This window comes from Acomys minous, assembly GCF_964271855.1.
Source record: "Acomys minous genome assembly, chromosome: 1".
Classification (NCBI taxonomy): domain Eukaryota; kingdom Metazoa; phylum Chordata; class Mammalia; order Rodentia; family Muridae; genus Acomys; species Acomys minous.
Genome location: NC_140483.1, coordinates 8210654 through 8225079, shown reverse-complemented (window position 1 = coordinate 8225079; position 14426 = coordinate 8210654). Strand labels below are relative to the sequence as shown.

Below are 14426 nucleotides of genomic sequence, written 5' to 3'. Positions count from 1 at the left end.
AGATGCTCACTTCCTTGATACCAAGCAGGGCTACAAGACCTTCACAGAGCTGATGATCTCGGCATTATACCCAATGCTGTTTCCCAAGATTGCATTTGTACGTGAGGTTCAAATGCAGAAACTTCACATATGACTAAAAACACCAAGCTAAGCAGTATAGCCACTGAGTTTATATGAATTCAGATTAAAACTGGCTGTTTGGTAAGCCTATCTTTGTAAGAAAAGTCTTAATTTTCTTGTTTCTCTTCCATAAGGCAAGGTCTTGTGCAAGAAAATAAATATATTTAGGACAGAGTGTTATAGTACAGTGATCTAATGATGCTTTAGTACACTGGCCCAAACAAAGGAGGCCCAAGAGCTGTTGGCGACATGGACCTTACGAGTTCATTTCTCTGACCAATTGATGCCTTTTTACCTGGATTATTGTAATCAGAAAATATGATATTTATTGACTAATACTTTGGCTCATCCACAGGGATTTTTCTTGGAAGTGAGTCATAGAAAAGTCAAAACAAATTAGGGGAGAAAAGTGATTGAATTGAAATTATATTAATTGTATTTTTCTGTGTTTCTGAAGTTTTGAAAGAATCTTCTAACGTAGATTCTAACTTACCATAGAATTCACTGAATTCTTCTAGTTTATTTTCTTTATAGAAACAATAGAAATTGAGGATATTAAGGAAATTGCTTTCATTTGTAGTCATGTTGTTTATAATTTGTTAAACCTTATTAGTTATAGAAATCCTTTTCCAATAAAAAGTAGTTGATGAGGGGCTGGAGACATGGCTCAGCAGTTAAGAGCACTGCTCACTCTTTCAGGAGACGCGGGTTTGATGTCCACACACTCACAGCTCACAACCATTTGTAACTCCAGTCCTGGGGGACTCTCTAATAACTCCTCCTTATACACTGAAGTGCACAGAGATACATGTAGGCAAAATACTAATACATAAAATGAAAATAAATGAGACATTTAAAAAAAAAAACGAGTTGACGGGTGTCATCCCCGTGGACTAAGTGGGTGCCTTAGCTTACTCTGACGCTGAGAGCAGTGGCTAACCCAGGCGCGGCGGTGTGAGCCTGTGACCTAGTTGAAGAGGGACCTCAGATGAGGTCCTGGGTGCTACACAGGAAACAGAGAAACAGGCGTCATGACCACTGCCTTTAAAATAAACTGCCATTCTACTGGGAGACTAACTTATTTGTTAATTTCATGTCCTAGCATGAAAATTTGAACTATCTGTTCACTCGGTGATAGGAACGGTCTTGTCTTCTAAAAGCCAGCTATTACTGAACCAGTGTTGAACTTTTTTTCTTCTACTTTTTAATTTATTGATTTATTCATATTACATCTCAGTGTTGAACTTTTTAGTAAAAGGATCCCAATGTTAATGCATATAAAAATGTCTTTAAGTGAAGTTCGTTTAAAGATGCACTATTATATTCAGAGATTATAGGCTTTCCAGATTACATTTCTTCACAGAGCTAAATTTAAACAGGTCATTTGTTGTACTAAGAGAAAACATACGGACAATTTTTAACTCATAAGTAATAGATAAATAACCTATCTGGGTATCAAATAGGTGTACCACCCCTGTTGGTGGGTAAGCAGGTCAGGTGAGAAGCGTGGGTCTCTCTATGCTGTAGTCTGAAGCCAGCACTTCATATTGAAGCCTTTGAAGGAAGAAAGATTTTGTGTGCGTACATTCAGGCTGTGAAAGGCGCACGCGAGCCAGGGAACGGCAACAACGTGTTGATTCCGTTGCTCACACTTTAGTTTGCAGCCCTTGCAAGGTGGTATCCCTGCCTCACCTCATCTCCAGCCGCACTACCCTGCATCTTGTTTGATTTAGGTTTTCTAGGCTTTTATTTATTTATTTATTTCTGTTGAAACAGTGCATCCCATATCTAAGCTGGGGCCTTAGGCATTTGTTGTGCACTAAGCCTGTCTTAACAGTTAAAGCATAGAAACAAACTCTAGGGAGAGGATACTGAGGCTTGGCAGCTGTTCTCAGCTTTCCGTGGTAAGCACTGGTGCTGTCCAGTCAGATGCTAGGCCTTGAAACCCGCAACTACCACTTAGGTCCCAGGGACAGGTCTCTTGCTGCTCTTGGTTTGCTTGTCACCCCAGGGTTGGTGTGTTAGAATGAAATGAGTAATCTAGTTAGTAAATATTGACAGATAGGAAATACTCAACTGTCAGATGATGTGTGGAGCACTGTAAATACTAACGCATTAAATCACCATGTATGTCTTTAGGTTTTATAAATGAAAATAAAAAGTTACAAACTATTATAAGGGACTTGCTAAAGCTCAAAAAATGTAGATGATAAAGATTGTGAGTGTTTTTGTCACTCATAAAGTGATTATATAGACCAAGGGTTGGAAAACTACTTGGATACCACTTGATTTTATCCTAAATGAAAGAGAACCACATTATGGGATTCATTCATTTATGGCTACTTTTATATTATAATGAGAAGGTGACTGGTAAGAAATTGTCTGGCCTACACAGCCCAAAATATTTGCAACCCAACCCTCTTATAAACTATACAGGCTTTGCTGGCCTCCAGAAGACTGTTGGGAGTGCATTGATGCCCTAGGTGCCTATCAGACCTAATTTGAGAAATTATGGGTCAAGAAAGGTATACATCTGAAGTACCTAGAATATTTAAAAATTGTCATATCAAGTAATTTAACATCATCGGCAATTGAATTTGCAAAGAACTACATAATATTTTAAAGCTCCAAAATAACACAGTTGCTGATGCTTGCTGACCAAAAAGACTTAGCAGATTGCTTCAGAATGTGTTAGTGACAGCCCTTCAGACCGCTGAGGTGCCAGGGAGGAGCTGACCACAGTTTCTACATCCTTTACTTAGGAGCGTTTAGTGCCCTAAAGGTATGCCCACTGTTTGGTAAAGCTTTCTTTTTATATCTGATACACACTTTGGAAATAACCCATCTGTCTACCTCTGATATTGTGGCAGTGCTGAGGTAAAGTGTAGGGGAAGTAGAAGATGCTAGGCCTCCTTCACCTAGGAATTAGTGGGCCGGGAAGGGTAATTGATTTTAGGAAAGGGGCAGGTGTGTTCAGAGGAACAGCCATTTATGTAGAAAAATGTTTTCCATTATTACATAATAACCATGTAAAATACTGGGATCCTGGGTATGTGTGTTTGTATGTGTGTGTATTGGATGTGTTCACCCATGTGGTTACATGTTGACACCAGAGGTTGACATCTGAAGGTCTTCTTCAATGATTTCTCTACCGTACCATTTTTGAGACACTGTCACTGAATGTGGAGCTCACCAGTGAGCTTACAGGATCCTCCTGTGTCTCCCCAAGGGCTGGGGTTGTAGGTATGTACCCCCATGTCCATCTTTTACATGTGCAGCAAGACCCAAACCCACTGAGCCCCTGACCATCACCCCCAACTGTACTGTATGTAACTTGTGTTGAAGTGATTCCGGTGCTAGGAATTTATCTTTCAAGATAGTCAGCTTCGTATGCCAGACTGACCTCAAACTTAAACTTAATACTTCTGTGTCAGCTTCCGGAATGCTAGCTAGCATTATAAACAGGTGTGTACCGTCACACCCGGCCATGCCCGTATAATTAAAAAAAAAATACTTAGATGAGAAATGTGTTAAGCAATCAGGTAGGAGCTGTCATACTTTGAATAGTGCAGTTATGTGCCTTTCAGACATCTTGTAAAGAATATGAACTGTAGCCATATTTAGAGGGAATTGCTTGTGTGGGGAACTAGGTTACTACTGACTGGCTTTATTTCTCGTTCTCTGAAACCTACAGGCATTTCAGTCGGACAATGGAAGAGCTTGTTCACGATCTCGTCTCTGCACTGGAAGAGAGCTCTGAGCAAGCCCGAGGCGGCTTTGCTGAAACGGGGGAGCACTCTCGAAATCTGTCTTGCCCTCTGAAACGCCAGGCCAGGAAAAGGAGAGGGAGGAAGCGGCGATCCTACAATGTTCATCACCCATGGGAGGCTGGCCACTGCCTAAGTGAAGGCTCTGATTCTAGTTTAGAAGAGCCGAGTAAGGACTACAGAGAGAATCATAGCACCAGTAAGAAAGACCACAGTGACTCTGACGACCAAATGTTAGTGGCAAAGCGTAGGCCATCTTCAAACCTGAATAACAGTGTCCGAGGCAAAAGACTGCTGTGGCATGAGTCTGACTTTGCTGTGGACAGCCTTGGGCACAGAGCCCTCCGCCGCAGGAGGAAGGTAAAGCGCATGGCCGTGGGTCTCCCCCAGGACATCGCCAACAGAAGGACACTGAGCCAGCTGCCTGAAGGCTGTAGAGATCAGGACATGGACAGTGACAGAGCTAACCAGTACTCAGAATTTACCCGGAACAAAGTTAAGAAAAGGAAGTTGAAAGTCATTAGACAAGGACCAAAAACCCAAGAGGAAGGAGGAGCTTTGGAAAGTGAAGAAATGAGCCAGACCAATAAAGACAAAATGGAGTACGAAGAACAGAAAGTCTCAGATGAGCTCATGAGTGAAAGGTGACTTTTCTGTCTTCTGCCGATGAGCTTGTTTGTGTGCATGGTTGGGGCTGAATGTGTTTTATATTTTAATTAATTTTGTTTTAAGATAATTATAAATTGCCACAATGATAGCGATATTACTTTGTAACTAGGTTAGTATTTCTTTATAATTTACAGCCTTTTCACACAAGGCAAAATTGCTTATTTGATTTATGTAAACTGTTGGCTGTGTTATAATTGTCTTGTTTTTCAGCTACAAAGAGAAAAAAAAATGTTTTTCTTTCAGAAAGAATATGTGTTTGAATGCCAGCGCTTTAGGATGTCTCATTGTTTGTGTAATTATGGAGCTTTGGCCTTGGGAGCATTTTTGGGTACATATTTCTTATTCTGGTTCCTGATGTGCAGAGTTCATACCCTATGACGTGTGGCACTTAGTGTGTTGATCTGTAGCTTGCCAGGGAATTCTCATTACCTATGAAATAGAAAGACCTGATTTATTATAGTGTGGAAGCAGCTGATTTCTTCCTTAGAAAAATGGAGATGGTGACATTTCTGTGTAAGCAGGACTATTTGTCCATCACAGGAAGTAGGCCACCTCTGTTGTGATTGTCATATGGCCCTTGCACATCAGAAGGGAGTGAGCCTTGCTGTTTATGTAGCTGCTGCGGCTTGTAAGGGCAGCCAGAGCTGCTGCTGCTCAGCACATGTCCTGAAGGCACAGGAAAAGGGTGCTGGGAAAGGATCTGCGGTTTAATTTGTAGCCTCATTTAACCTGGGTGATTATAGATAGACTTTGGCTGTGTGTGTGTGTGTGTGTGTGTGTGTGTGTGTGTGTGTGTGTGTGTGTGTGTCTACCGTCATGATGAGAACCTGGTTAGACTTAACAGAATATTTTTATTAGACAGTTTATTACTCACATAGTTTTTCCTTAAAAAGTAAAGCAAAAGTAAAGGAGTTTTAGAAGAAGGTTTCAAAGTTTATTTCTTTCAAGAAAATTACTAATTTTGTTTGGAAAGAGTTGATTGTATGGTAGTACTGAGTCATTGTGACTCAGCCAAAAGCAGTGAGCTCTGGTGCTCTTGCTGGGAGAGTTGGCAGTGGTACAGCAGACTGAGCTCTGAACTGTTCACAGATCACCTGCTTTTCTGGTTGGTTTTGGATTTTCTAAGCCTTCTTTTTATTGATTTATGTTTTGCTTTTTCCACCCTGGAACCACACTGAGGCAAAATCCTCTCATTTATTTCTCTTAATTGTTCAACAGATAATCTGTCTGTAAGTATGTCAGGTTTCCCAGTTACTCACATCTCAGGTACATAGTTTAAATACAACCTTTTAAATCAAATAAAGCAACTATAGTTCTGCTGAGTTTTAAGCTTTTCTTTATACCAGTTTTCTGCCACTTAAGGGCTCAGTGCAATTTCTTCTGGGGAATGATTGCTACATGGTTCAGGCATCTTCTACTTCCATTTTAAAAAGGTTTATATTTTCTTGGATTTGATTTATAGTTAAGAAAACTGTGGTGTGTGTGTGTGTACACGTACATGCACATGCTTGTGTGCACATGACAAACATTTGATTAACTACTGCACTGTGCAGTGATGGCTCAGAGACTGATAACACAGACTCTAACATGCTCGTAGGTTGTACTAGACACATGTGCAGATACAGAGAATGGAATGCTCTCATATGTGAAGGCTTCTCACAGGAGCTGCATTTCAGAAAAGAGAGGGACAGAGAGTCAGGAAGGAAATGGCATGGTTGTCAGGTCAGGGCAGAGCGAGTGTCTGCAGCTTATTGCCTCAAGGATATAAAGAGGATCTGAGGCTCCAGCAGCTGCATTTCTTGAGGCCTGCATGCTTTGGTAGTTGGGATTTCACCATCTAGGAAACGGGAGTGTTTGGCAGTGGGGACACAGAGCATTGTCGTCTGGGCAGTAGTGTCCTCAGTCCACACAGTGGAGGGGTGAGGGGTGCCTGTGCTGGGGGGAGGAGGAGGAGTGCTGGGGGGAGGAGGAGGAGTGCTGGGGGGAGGAGTGCTGGGGGAGGAGTGCTGGGGGGGAGGAGTGCTGGGGGGAGGAGGAGTGCTGGGGGAGGAGGAGTGCTGGGGGGAGGAGGAGTGCTGGGGGAGGAGGAGTGCTGGGGGAGGAGGAGTGCTGGGGGGAGGAGGAGTGCTGGGGGGAGGAGTGCTGGGGGAGGAGTGCTGGGGGAAGGAGTGCTGGGGGAGGAGTGCTGGGGGGGAGGAGTGCTGGGGGGAGGAGGAGTGCTGGGGGAGGAGGAGTGCTGGGGGGAGGAGGAGTGCTGGGGGAGGAGGAGTGCTGGGGGAGGAGGAGTGCTGGGGGAGGAGGAGTGCTGGGGGGAGGAGTGCTGGGGGAGGAGTGCTGGGGGGGAGGAGTGCTGGGGGAGGAGGAGTGCTGGGGGAGGAGGAGTGCTGGGGGGAGGAGGAGTGCTGGGGGGAGGAGGAGTGCTGGGGGAGGAGGAGTGCTGGGGGGAGGAGGAGTGCTGGGGGAGGAGGAGTGCTGGGGGAGGAGGAGTGCTGGGGGGAGGAGTGCTGGGGGAGGAGTGCTGGGGGGGAGGAGTGCTGGGGGAGGAGGAGTGCTGGGGGAGGAGGAGTGCTGGGGGAGGAGGAGTGCTGGGGGAGGAGGAGTGCTGGGGGGAGGAGGAGTGCTGGGGGAGGAGGAGTGCTGGGGGAGGAGGAGTGCTGGGGGGAGGAGGAGTGCTGGGGGGAGGAGTGCTGGGGGAGGAGTGCTGGGGGAAGGAGTGCTGGGGGAGGAGTGCTGGGGGGGAGGAGTGCTGGGGGGAGGAGGAGTGCTGGGGGAGGAGGAGTGCTGGGGGGAGGAGGAGTGCTGGGGGAGGAGGAGTGCTGGGGGAGGAGGAGTGCTGGGGGAGGAGTGCTGGGGGGAGGAGTGCTGGGGGAGGAGGAGTGCTGGGGGAGGAGGAGTGCTGGGGGGAGGAGGAGTGCTGGGGGGAGGAGGAGTGCTGGGGGGAGGAGGAGTGCTGGGGGGAGGAGGAGTGCTGGGGGAGGAGGAGTGCTGGGGGAGGAGGAGTGCTGGGGGAGGAGTGCTGGGGGAGGAGTGCTGGGGGGGAGGAGTGCTGGGGGAGGAGGAGTGCTGGGGGAGGAGGAGTGCTGGGGGAGGAGTGCTGGGGGGGAGGAGTGCTGGGGGAGGAGGAGTGCTGGGGGGAGGAGGAGTGCTGGGGGGAGGAGGAGTGCTGGGGGGAGGAGTGCTGGGGGGGAGGAGTGCTGGGGGAGGAGGAGTGCTGGGGGGAGGAGGAGTGCTGGGGGGAGGAGGAGTGCTGGGGGGAGGAGTGCTGGGGGGGAGGAGTGCTGGGGGGAGGAGGAGTGCTGGGGGAGGAGGAGTGCTGGGGGGAGGAGGAGTGCTGGGGGAGGAGGAGTGCTGGGGGAGGAGGAGTGCTGGGGGGAGGAGGAGTGCTGGGGGGAGGAGGAGTGCTGGGGGGAGGAGTGCTGGGGGAGGAGTGCTGGGGGGGAGGAGTGCTGGGGGGAGGAGGAGTGCTGGGGGAGGAGGAGTGCTGGGGGAGGAGGAGTGCTGGGGGAGGAGGAGTGCTGGGGGGGGGGCGCCAGGAGCTCTCCTTAGAGTAGAAAGCAGTGAGAAGTTGCACTTGGAAGGTGATGCCTTCAGATGAGGCCTGTTTTTATTCACAGAAAAAAAAAATTAACCAAAAGGAAGAAGGGACGAACTAACATTAATGTGTATATACATCTACTCATGGGCTATATTCTCATCAGAGCAAGAGTTAAAAGACCTCCAAAAAGGAGAAGAGAAACTGCATCCTTGCAGATGAGTTGTCATGGCCACTGGCTGCTGGAAATGAAAAGCCTTTCTGGTTAAGTTCCTGTGGCCACTGGCCAGGTATCAGTAACAGAATAGAATTATGTACAGAGCGAGGATCATTGAAGACACTCCTGCAGCGCCTAGATTTCTGCACATCCTGAGATACATCGTCATGTTGTGCACAGAGGTAGCCATGCTTCTGGGAGGAAGGGCATAAGCAAAGTGCCAGGCACAGGAATGCAACGACTTGATGAGGAACCTCACCCATGGAAAACTCTGAGATTAAATTAATTCTGCAAGTATATATTAATCTTTATAGTTTATAGTCAAAAGCTGTCATCCTAGGTGGGGTATGTATGGAAGAATATGTTTTACGAGCTTTTTAAAAGTAATTTAAGTTTACAAAGACAGTTTACACAGGTCATGCTTTTTACGTTCCCGTGCTCCAAGTCCATTACCTCCTACTATTAATATTTTATATTACAATGATACCTCTACCACAGTTAATGAATACGCATGTGTTTTTAAGTTGGTATCTTGCTAGAATTACTGTTACTTTTATTTAAAATGGCTTTCTTCTATTTGAGAGTATCATGTTTAAACTTGTAGTTAACCAGTTACATTGAGAAAAGGTGAACCTGGCTCTGTAGACTAAATTAGAGGATTGTAGATCTGAACTTGGAAGACTGACAGCAGAAAAACAGTGAATACATTCACTGCTTGCAGGCTGCAAAATCTTTCCTCACTGTGATCAGAGCTAACCTTGCTTGTACTTAGTAAGCACTGGTCTGATTGAAAACTATGGCGGATGTGATTCTAGAGTGCTACATTAGGCTTCCAGGAGCGGTGTACAGAGAGTATGCCTCTGTGGAACCAGAGGGATTTGGAATTGTAAATACATTTTTTTCTTGGGGTTTCAGCAAAGGAGTTATGCCTGAAGTGTGTTTAAGGACTGGGTTGCAAGGAAAACTGGAAAAGCACTAATGTAGTTTGGACCCTTCCTACATAGCAGGGAGGTCAAACTTCTGAGATATTTATCATTTTCACGAAAGACCATCTGTCTTTGTAAATAGGCTGCTGTACCTTTGAAATAGTATTGTATATTGTTGTGTAGGAAACTTCAGTCATTTGAAGAAAGTTGAAAAAAAAAAGTCCTAATTAGAGCTTCTAGAAAGAATTATATATCTCCTGACAAATTCTTATACCTGTCATAATTTATTTCTGAAAAGCAACAAAAGCTGATATTTTGTATGTAGACAAGTATGTGGATTTAGGTGTTAGCAATGATTTTCATTATAAGATTTTTATAATATTTAAGAGCAGGCTAATGTGCCTGAATTTTAATAAGCTAGGTACATTGTTTTATATATTAGTGAACAGAATATGTTTTACTCAGGGCTGGAGAGTAAAGGTGCTTGGACCAAGCCTGATGCCTTGTGTTTGATTTTCAGATCTCACAGGGTAGAAGGAGAGAACTGGCTCCCATAAGCTCTCCTCTGACCCCCATATGCATAGCTTCATATGTTGGTATATGCACACACACACACACACACACACACACACACACACACACGCACACACACACGCGCACACACACAAACAGATACACATACACAAATAAAAACTATTTTTAAAGGCAAAATTTCTATTTATTTGTTTAATTTTATTTTTTGGTTTTTCGAGATAGGGTTTCTCTATGTAGCTCTGGCTGTCCTGGACTCATTTTGCAGACCACGCTGGCCTCGACTTACAGAGATCCACCTCTGCCTCCTGAGTGTTTGGAGTTAAGGCATGTGCCACCGCACGAGAGCTCTTCTTAATTTTCGTTAAGCCTCATCTTGTTGGTAGATGTTGCTGCTAGATTTTGTACTAATAGACAGCCACCATTGTAAACTCCTTGAGAATTGTCAAGAGCGGCCCTTTTAGAATATTTACAGATGTGGTTATGGAAGTCATTTCACCCAGGCCCTTGTGTTTCTGTGCTGAAGAAAATCTCAGCCTGTTTCTGCTTGAGACCTTCCTGTCGTAGTGAGCACCGGTGTTTCAGGCTCAAGCGGAATCTCATGAAGCACCAGTGAGCATTTTGATGAACACAGATAACAGAATGCACCCTGTGTCAGCGCCTTCTTGCAGTCACGTCTGGCTTCCTGCCCAGGTGCCATTCGATTCCTGAGGTTTTTATGTACCAAAAATAATATGTTCTGTAGTTAATGGAACTGGGATATTTGCAGTTTGATTTGAGGGAAAAAAACGTCTTATTTCTTTCAGTTCTTTGTCAGGCTTGAGTTCCATGTTTGAGCTGCTGTGTCTTTAAAGTTTCACGTCTGAGGGATCAGTTGGTCTTTTGATCTGTTGCATTTTTCTCTTCCTTGTCACAGTGACTCCAGCAGTCTCAGCAGCACTGATGCCGGCTTGTTCACCAATGATGAGGGAAGACAAGGTACTGAGACACCGCTCCCCTCTTTAAACAAAGTCCGTTGTAAAGTTACACATATTACTGGTTATTTTATATGTCTTGGCTTCTTAACCCACTCACAGATTATATCTAAAAAGTAGCATGTCCCACTAAGCCTTGCATACTTCAATCATTGCAATTTGCTCTCCTTATTCTGAATGTTTGTAAAACCAGAAGCATTCAGAGAATGCATTTGCAATGATTTGTTATTTTTATTCAGTGTCACACTTACACTATCCCACCAATATGTAATTAAATGACTTTTATTAATTCAATATTATAAACTGTTAATCAGAGTTATCTTACATCTTAGGTCTTTTCTGTCCAGCAAACTTGCAGAATTTTTTTGCACTTTAACATCGCGGTAGTTTGAAGCTGTGGACAATTTGAAAAGCATACCAAGAGTGAGGAGTCGTCCTTACTTGGGGTGATTTCATTTAGTCACTGCAGCCTGGCTCTCTCTTATACATTGTACAAATCATCAAGTTGAGCTAGCCATATGCGTACTTATCACAGAGGTATCTTCTTTATTAGGACTGCATTATTAGGGCCAGGAACGGCAGCCTGGGCCCTCAATCTGAGCACTTGGAGGCAAGGCAGGCAGATGATCTCTGGGTTCTAGACCAGCTAGAGTTCCTTAGTGAGACCGGGTCTCAAAAACCAAACAACCAAACATCACAAAGAATGCATTAGCAGAAAGAAACAATGTATTTATATTTATTATCTTAAATTATAAATTACTGATTTTTGTGGGAAAACCACCACAGTAACATTGCCCATGCTTTCTCTTGAACCTCTTCGGTAAGGCACCACATAAGTCAGCCATTCCTTTTACTTACTCCTAAGCACATGTGTGTTTGCAAGACCTTTACAAGTTGAGACTTTATCTGGAATATGTGAGTCGAGCTGCCTTGTAATAAAACACAGATCTTACCCAGGTTATACAATGTTGATGACATGACGAGATAAAATGCTAAACTTTCATCAAAAGGAAGTTGTTGGCAAGCCTGACCCTCGTCAGAAGGCACTGGAGCCACAGTTGCAGTAGCCTGCTGCATCTCACACTGCCAAGGGATTGTCCAGCATTTCATTTACTTTATTCTGGAAGCTGGAGCCACAGTTACAGAAGTCTCCTGCATCTCACACTGCCAGGGACTGTCTAGCATTTCATTTACTTTATTCTCACTTCATTTCATTCATCAAAAACTATGTGAGTTCCTATTTTTAATTAATTTATTTTTTTTTACATGGGGAAACTAATAAAACTGAAGTTACTTTCTCAATGTTTTAGGACAATGGATTTTTAATTCACCTATCTGATTCCATGCCCAAACTTTTAGTGACTATTTTATTTACTTTTAAAGAATAGTGTTGCATATCATATATAGGTGAAGTCTGATAACTTCATGTTTTCTTGAATAGTTTTTTGTCTGTTTTTTAGACAGGTTCTGTGTTTATACAGCACAAGCTGACCTTCCATTCTTAAGCTGTGCCTCAGCTTTCTAGGTAGAGTAGTGGGTTAGGCATGCGTCAGTACCTGGCGTAGAGTTCTGTTAATGGCAGTCAGACGTAAGCTGCAAAGTATCCTGTTAGTCCCTGCTTACATGTAATGGACCTGTTCTCAGACGTCTTAATTTACCTTTCCTATGAAATGTTAAAATTTAAGTTTTATAAATTATATATATTTTAACACAATATTGTTACTAGTTCCCTAATTCAAATAATCTTGCGATTCTCATTTTACAACTGCTCTTATTGTTCACTGTTTATTTGAACTAAATTGGTTTCTCATATGTCCTCAGCTTAAGTTTGGGCTTTTTTTTTGCATTGCTTTTGTTTCCTTTGTAGTTTTTCCATTTTAAAATTTTATAGTAAAAAGTATCAAAGTCAGAAGTCTCTTAAAAGGGCAAATCATCCTTCACGTATTAAATCCTGTTGCAAACAAACCATCAGTACTGTGGCTCCTTGGAATCTTAGGAAGAGTTACAGACTCATTTAAAATCTCTTCCCTCACTTTTGTAAGCTGTCTACATTCTGTACTTGAATGGTTTTTATATGTTTAAGTCTCTTTGTTGCTCTTAATTCCTTAAGAGAAAGACAAAATGTTGATACTCGGCAAGGTTAAGTGGATTTGATGACTATTTCTAACACCTTGGTTACACCTAGGCACCCCCTGGTCAACACTAGTGAGGAATTGTTATTCCTTCATACCTGTTGCCATGGTAAAACGCAGTCTCAGGGGGACCTTGTGTCTGCACAGGTGATGATGAGCAGAGTGACTGGTTCTATGAGAAGGAGTCAGGAGGAGCGTGCGGCATTGCTGGAGTCGTGCCCTGGTGGGAAAAGGAAGATCCTGCGGACCTGGACAGGGACCTACCTGACCCCGTGTTTGAAAGCATCCTAAGTGGTTCCTTCCCGCTCATGTCACATCCTGGCAGAAGAGGTCAGTAGGACTCCCTAAATGCTGGCTCCTGTTAGCTTATGCTTGCTACTGGATATTTACTGAAAGGATAGACCAAAGTGGAAACATACAAACACAGAGTGCTGTAGAGAAATGTGCTGCACCCTCGCACGCCGGCTCTCTTGCCAGGGTAGTGTTAGCAGGAGTGCGGAGTGGAAGAAGGAGTTGCAGTGTGTGATATGTGCTGGCTAAGGCGGGGCGTTAGAGCCCTGCTGGGAATTGCCTCAGCTCTTTTAAGTGTGGCTTTCACATTTCCCCAATAATACTCTTGGTGTTCACCACTATCGGCAGCTTCGTTTTAATTCTCTGCTGATAGGATCTTCTTCCATGCTCCAGTGATCACAATACCTTCTAAATTAACTGTTTGATTTCCCAGGTTTCCAAGCTAGACTCAGTTGCCTTCATGGAATGCCTTCAAAGAATATTAAAAAATCTGGAGGGGCTTCACCTTCAATGGTAGGCATGCTTCTTTATTGAATTGTCATGTTCGGGAATTTTTCCATTTCTATGGAATAAAAAGCCACATCCTCATCCTTTGTTTACATTTTAATATTATACTTAAAAATAATCCATTTTTTTGTAGGCTGCAAACTGGACCAGTGAGATTCCCCTATAAGCCAAAGCTTCTAATGCTAATAAAATAGTTACATTTTGACCACCTGGGGAATGGCACCCGAGGGAACCTGGCTCCCGTCCTCTTCCCTGGAGGAGTACACTGAAGTGCGAGCCTCTTTGCTGCAGACCTGGGCTGTTTTTGCTGCAGGACTGGTGTTCTTTCTTTTAGAAGGAAGTGATCTGACTGGGGAGGCTTCCCTGAGATGTAGATACAACAGGGTAGATACAAACTACTGTGTGTTTGATACACTTTCCTCTTACGGTTTTTAACATTGGATCTATTGATGTATTGCTTGTTTTGCCAAATGCTAACAAAAGAAAGAAAATTGAAAATGATATTTAATCCAAGTATGACTGGTTAGGATTCAGTTTTAATATCAACTGTTGTAAATAGAAAATTATGTATTGCCATCTATGGTCTATTTTAAAAGAAGTCTTCTATACCAGCATTATTTAAAGCAATTGTGTTTACTCAGGGCACTGTAATAAGGGCTGACCTTAAGTAACAGGTGAGGGTGCTAGTCTTTGCTCAAGTTTGTGTTTTGCTCAACTTACTTCATACTTGGAAAATCGTTTTGTATTGTAACCCTGTTGT

General features: G+C 43.9%; 1 protein-coding gene across 6 annotated transcripts in view; it reads left to right on the top strand.

Moving 5' to 3' along the window:
* The window catches only part of GPATCH2 (G-patch domain containing 2), a 130759-nt gene that overhangs the window by 3921 nt on the left and 112412 nt on the right, over positions 1-14426 (top strand). For 4 of the 6 annotated variants that reach the window (XM_084783294.1, XM_084783296.1, XM_084783295.1 and 1 more), the window contains exons 2-5: positions 3815-4531; positions 10679-10740; positions 13016-13198; positions 13593-13672. In XM_084783294.1, coding sequence (XP_084639420.1) covers positions 3815-4531; positions 10679-10740; positions 13016-13198; positions 13593-13672 — 1042 coding nt within the window. Of the gene's footprint in view, positions 1-3218; positions 3364-3814; positions 4532-10678; positions 10741-13015; positions 13199-13592; positions 13673-13799; position 14426 lie in introns of those variants that run through there. The other 2 variants (XM_084783299.1, XM_084783297.1) reach the window with 2 other exon arrangements.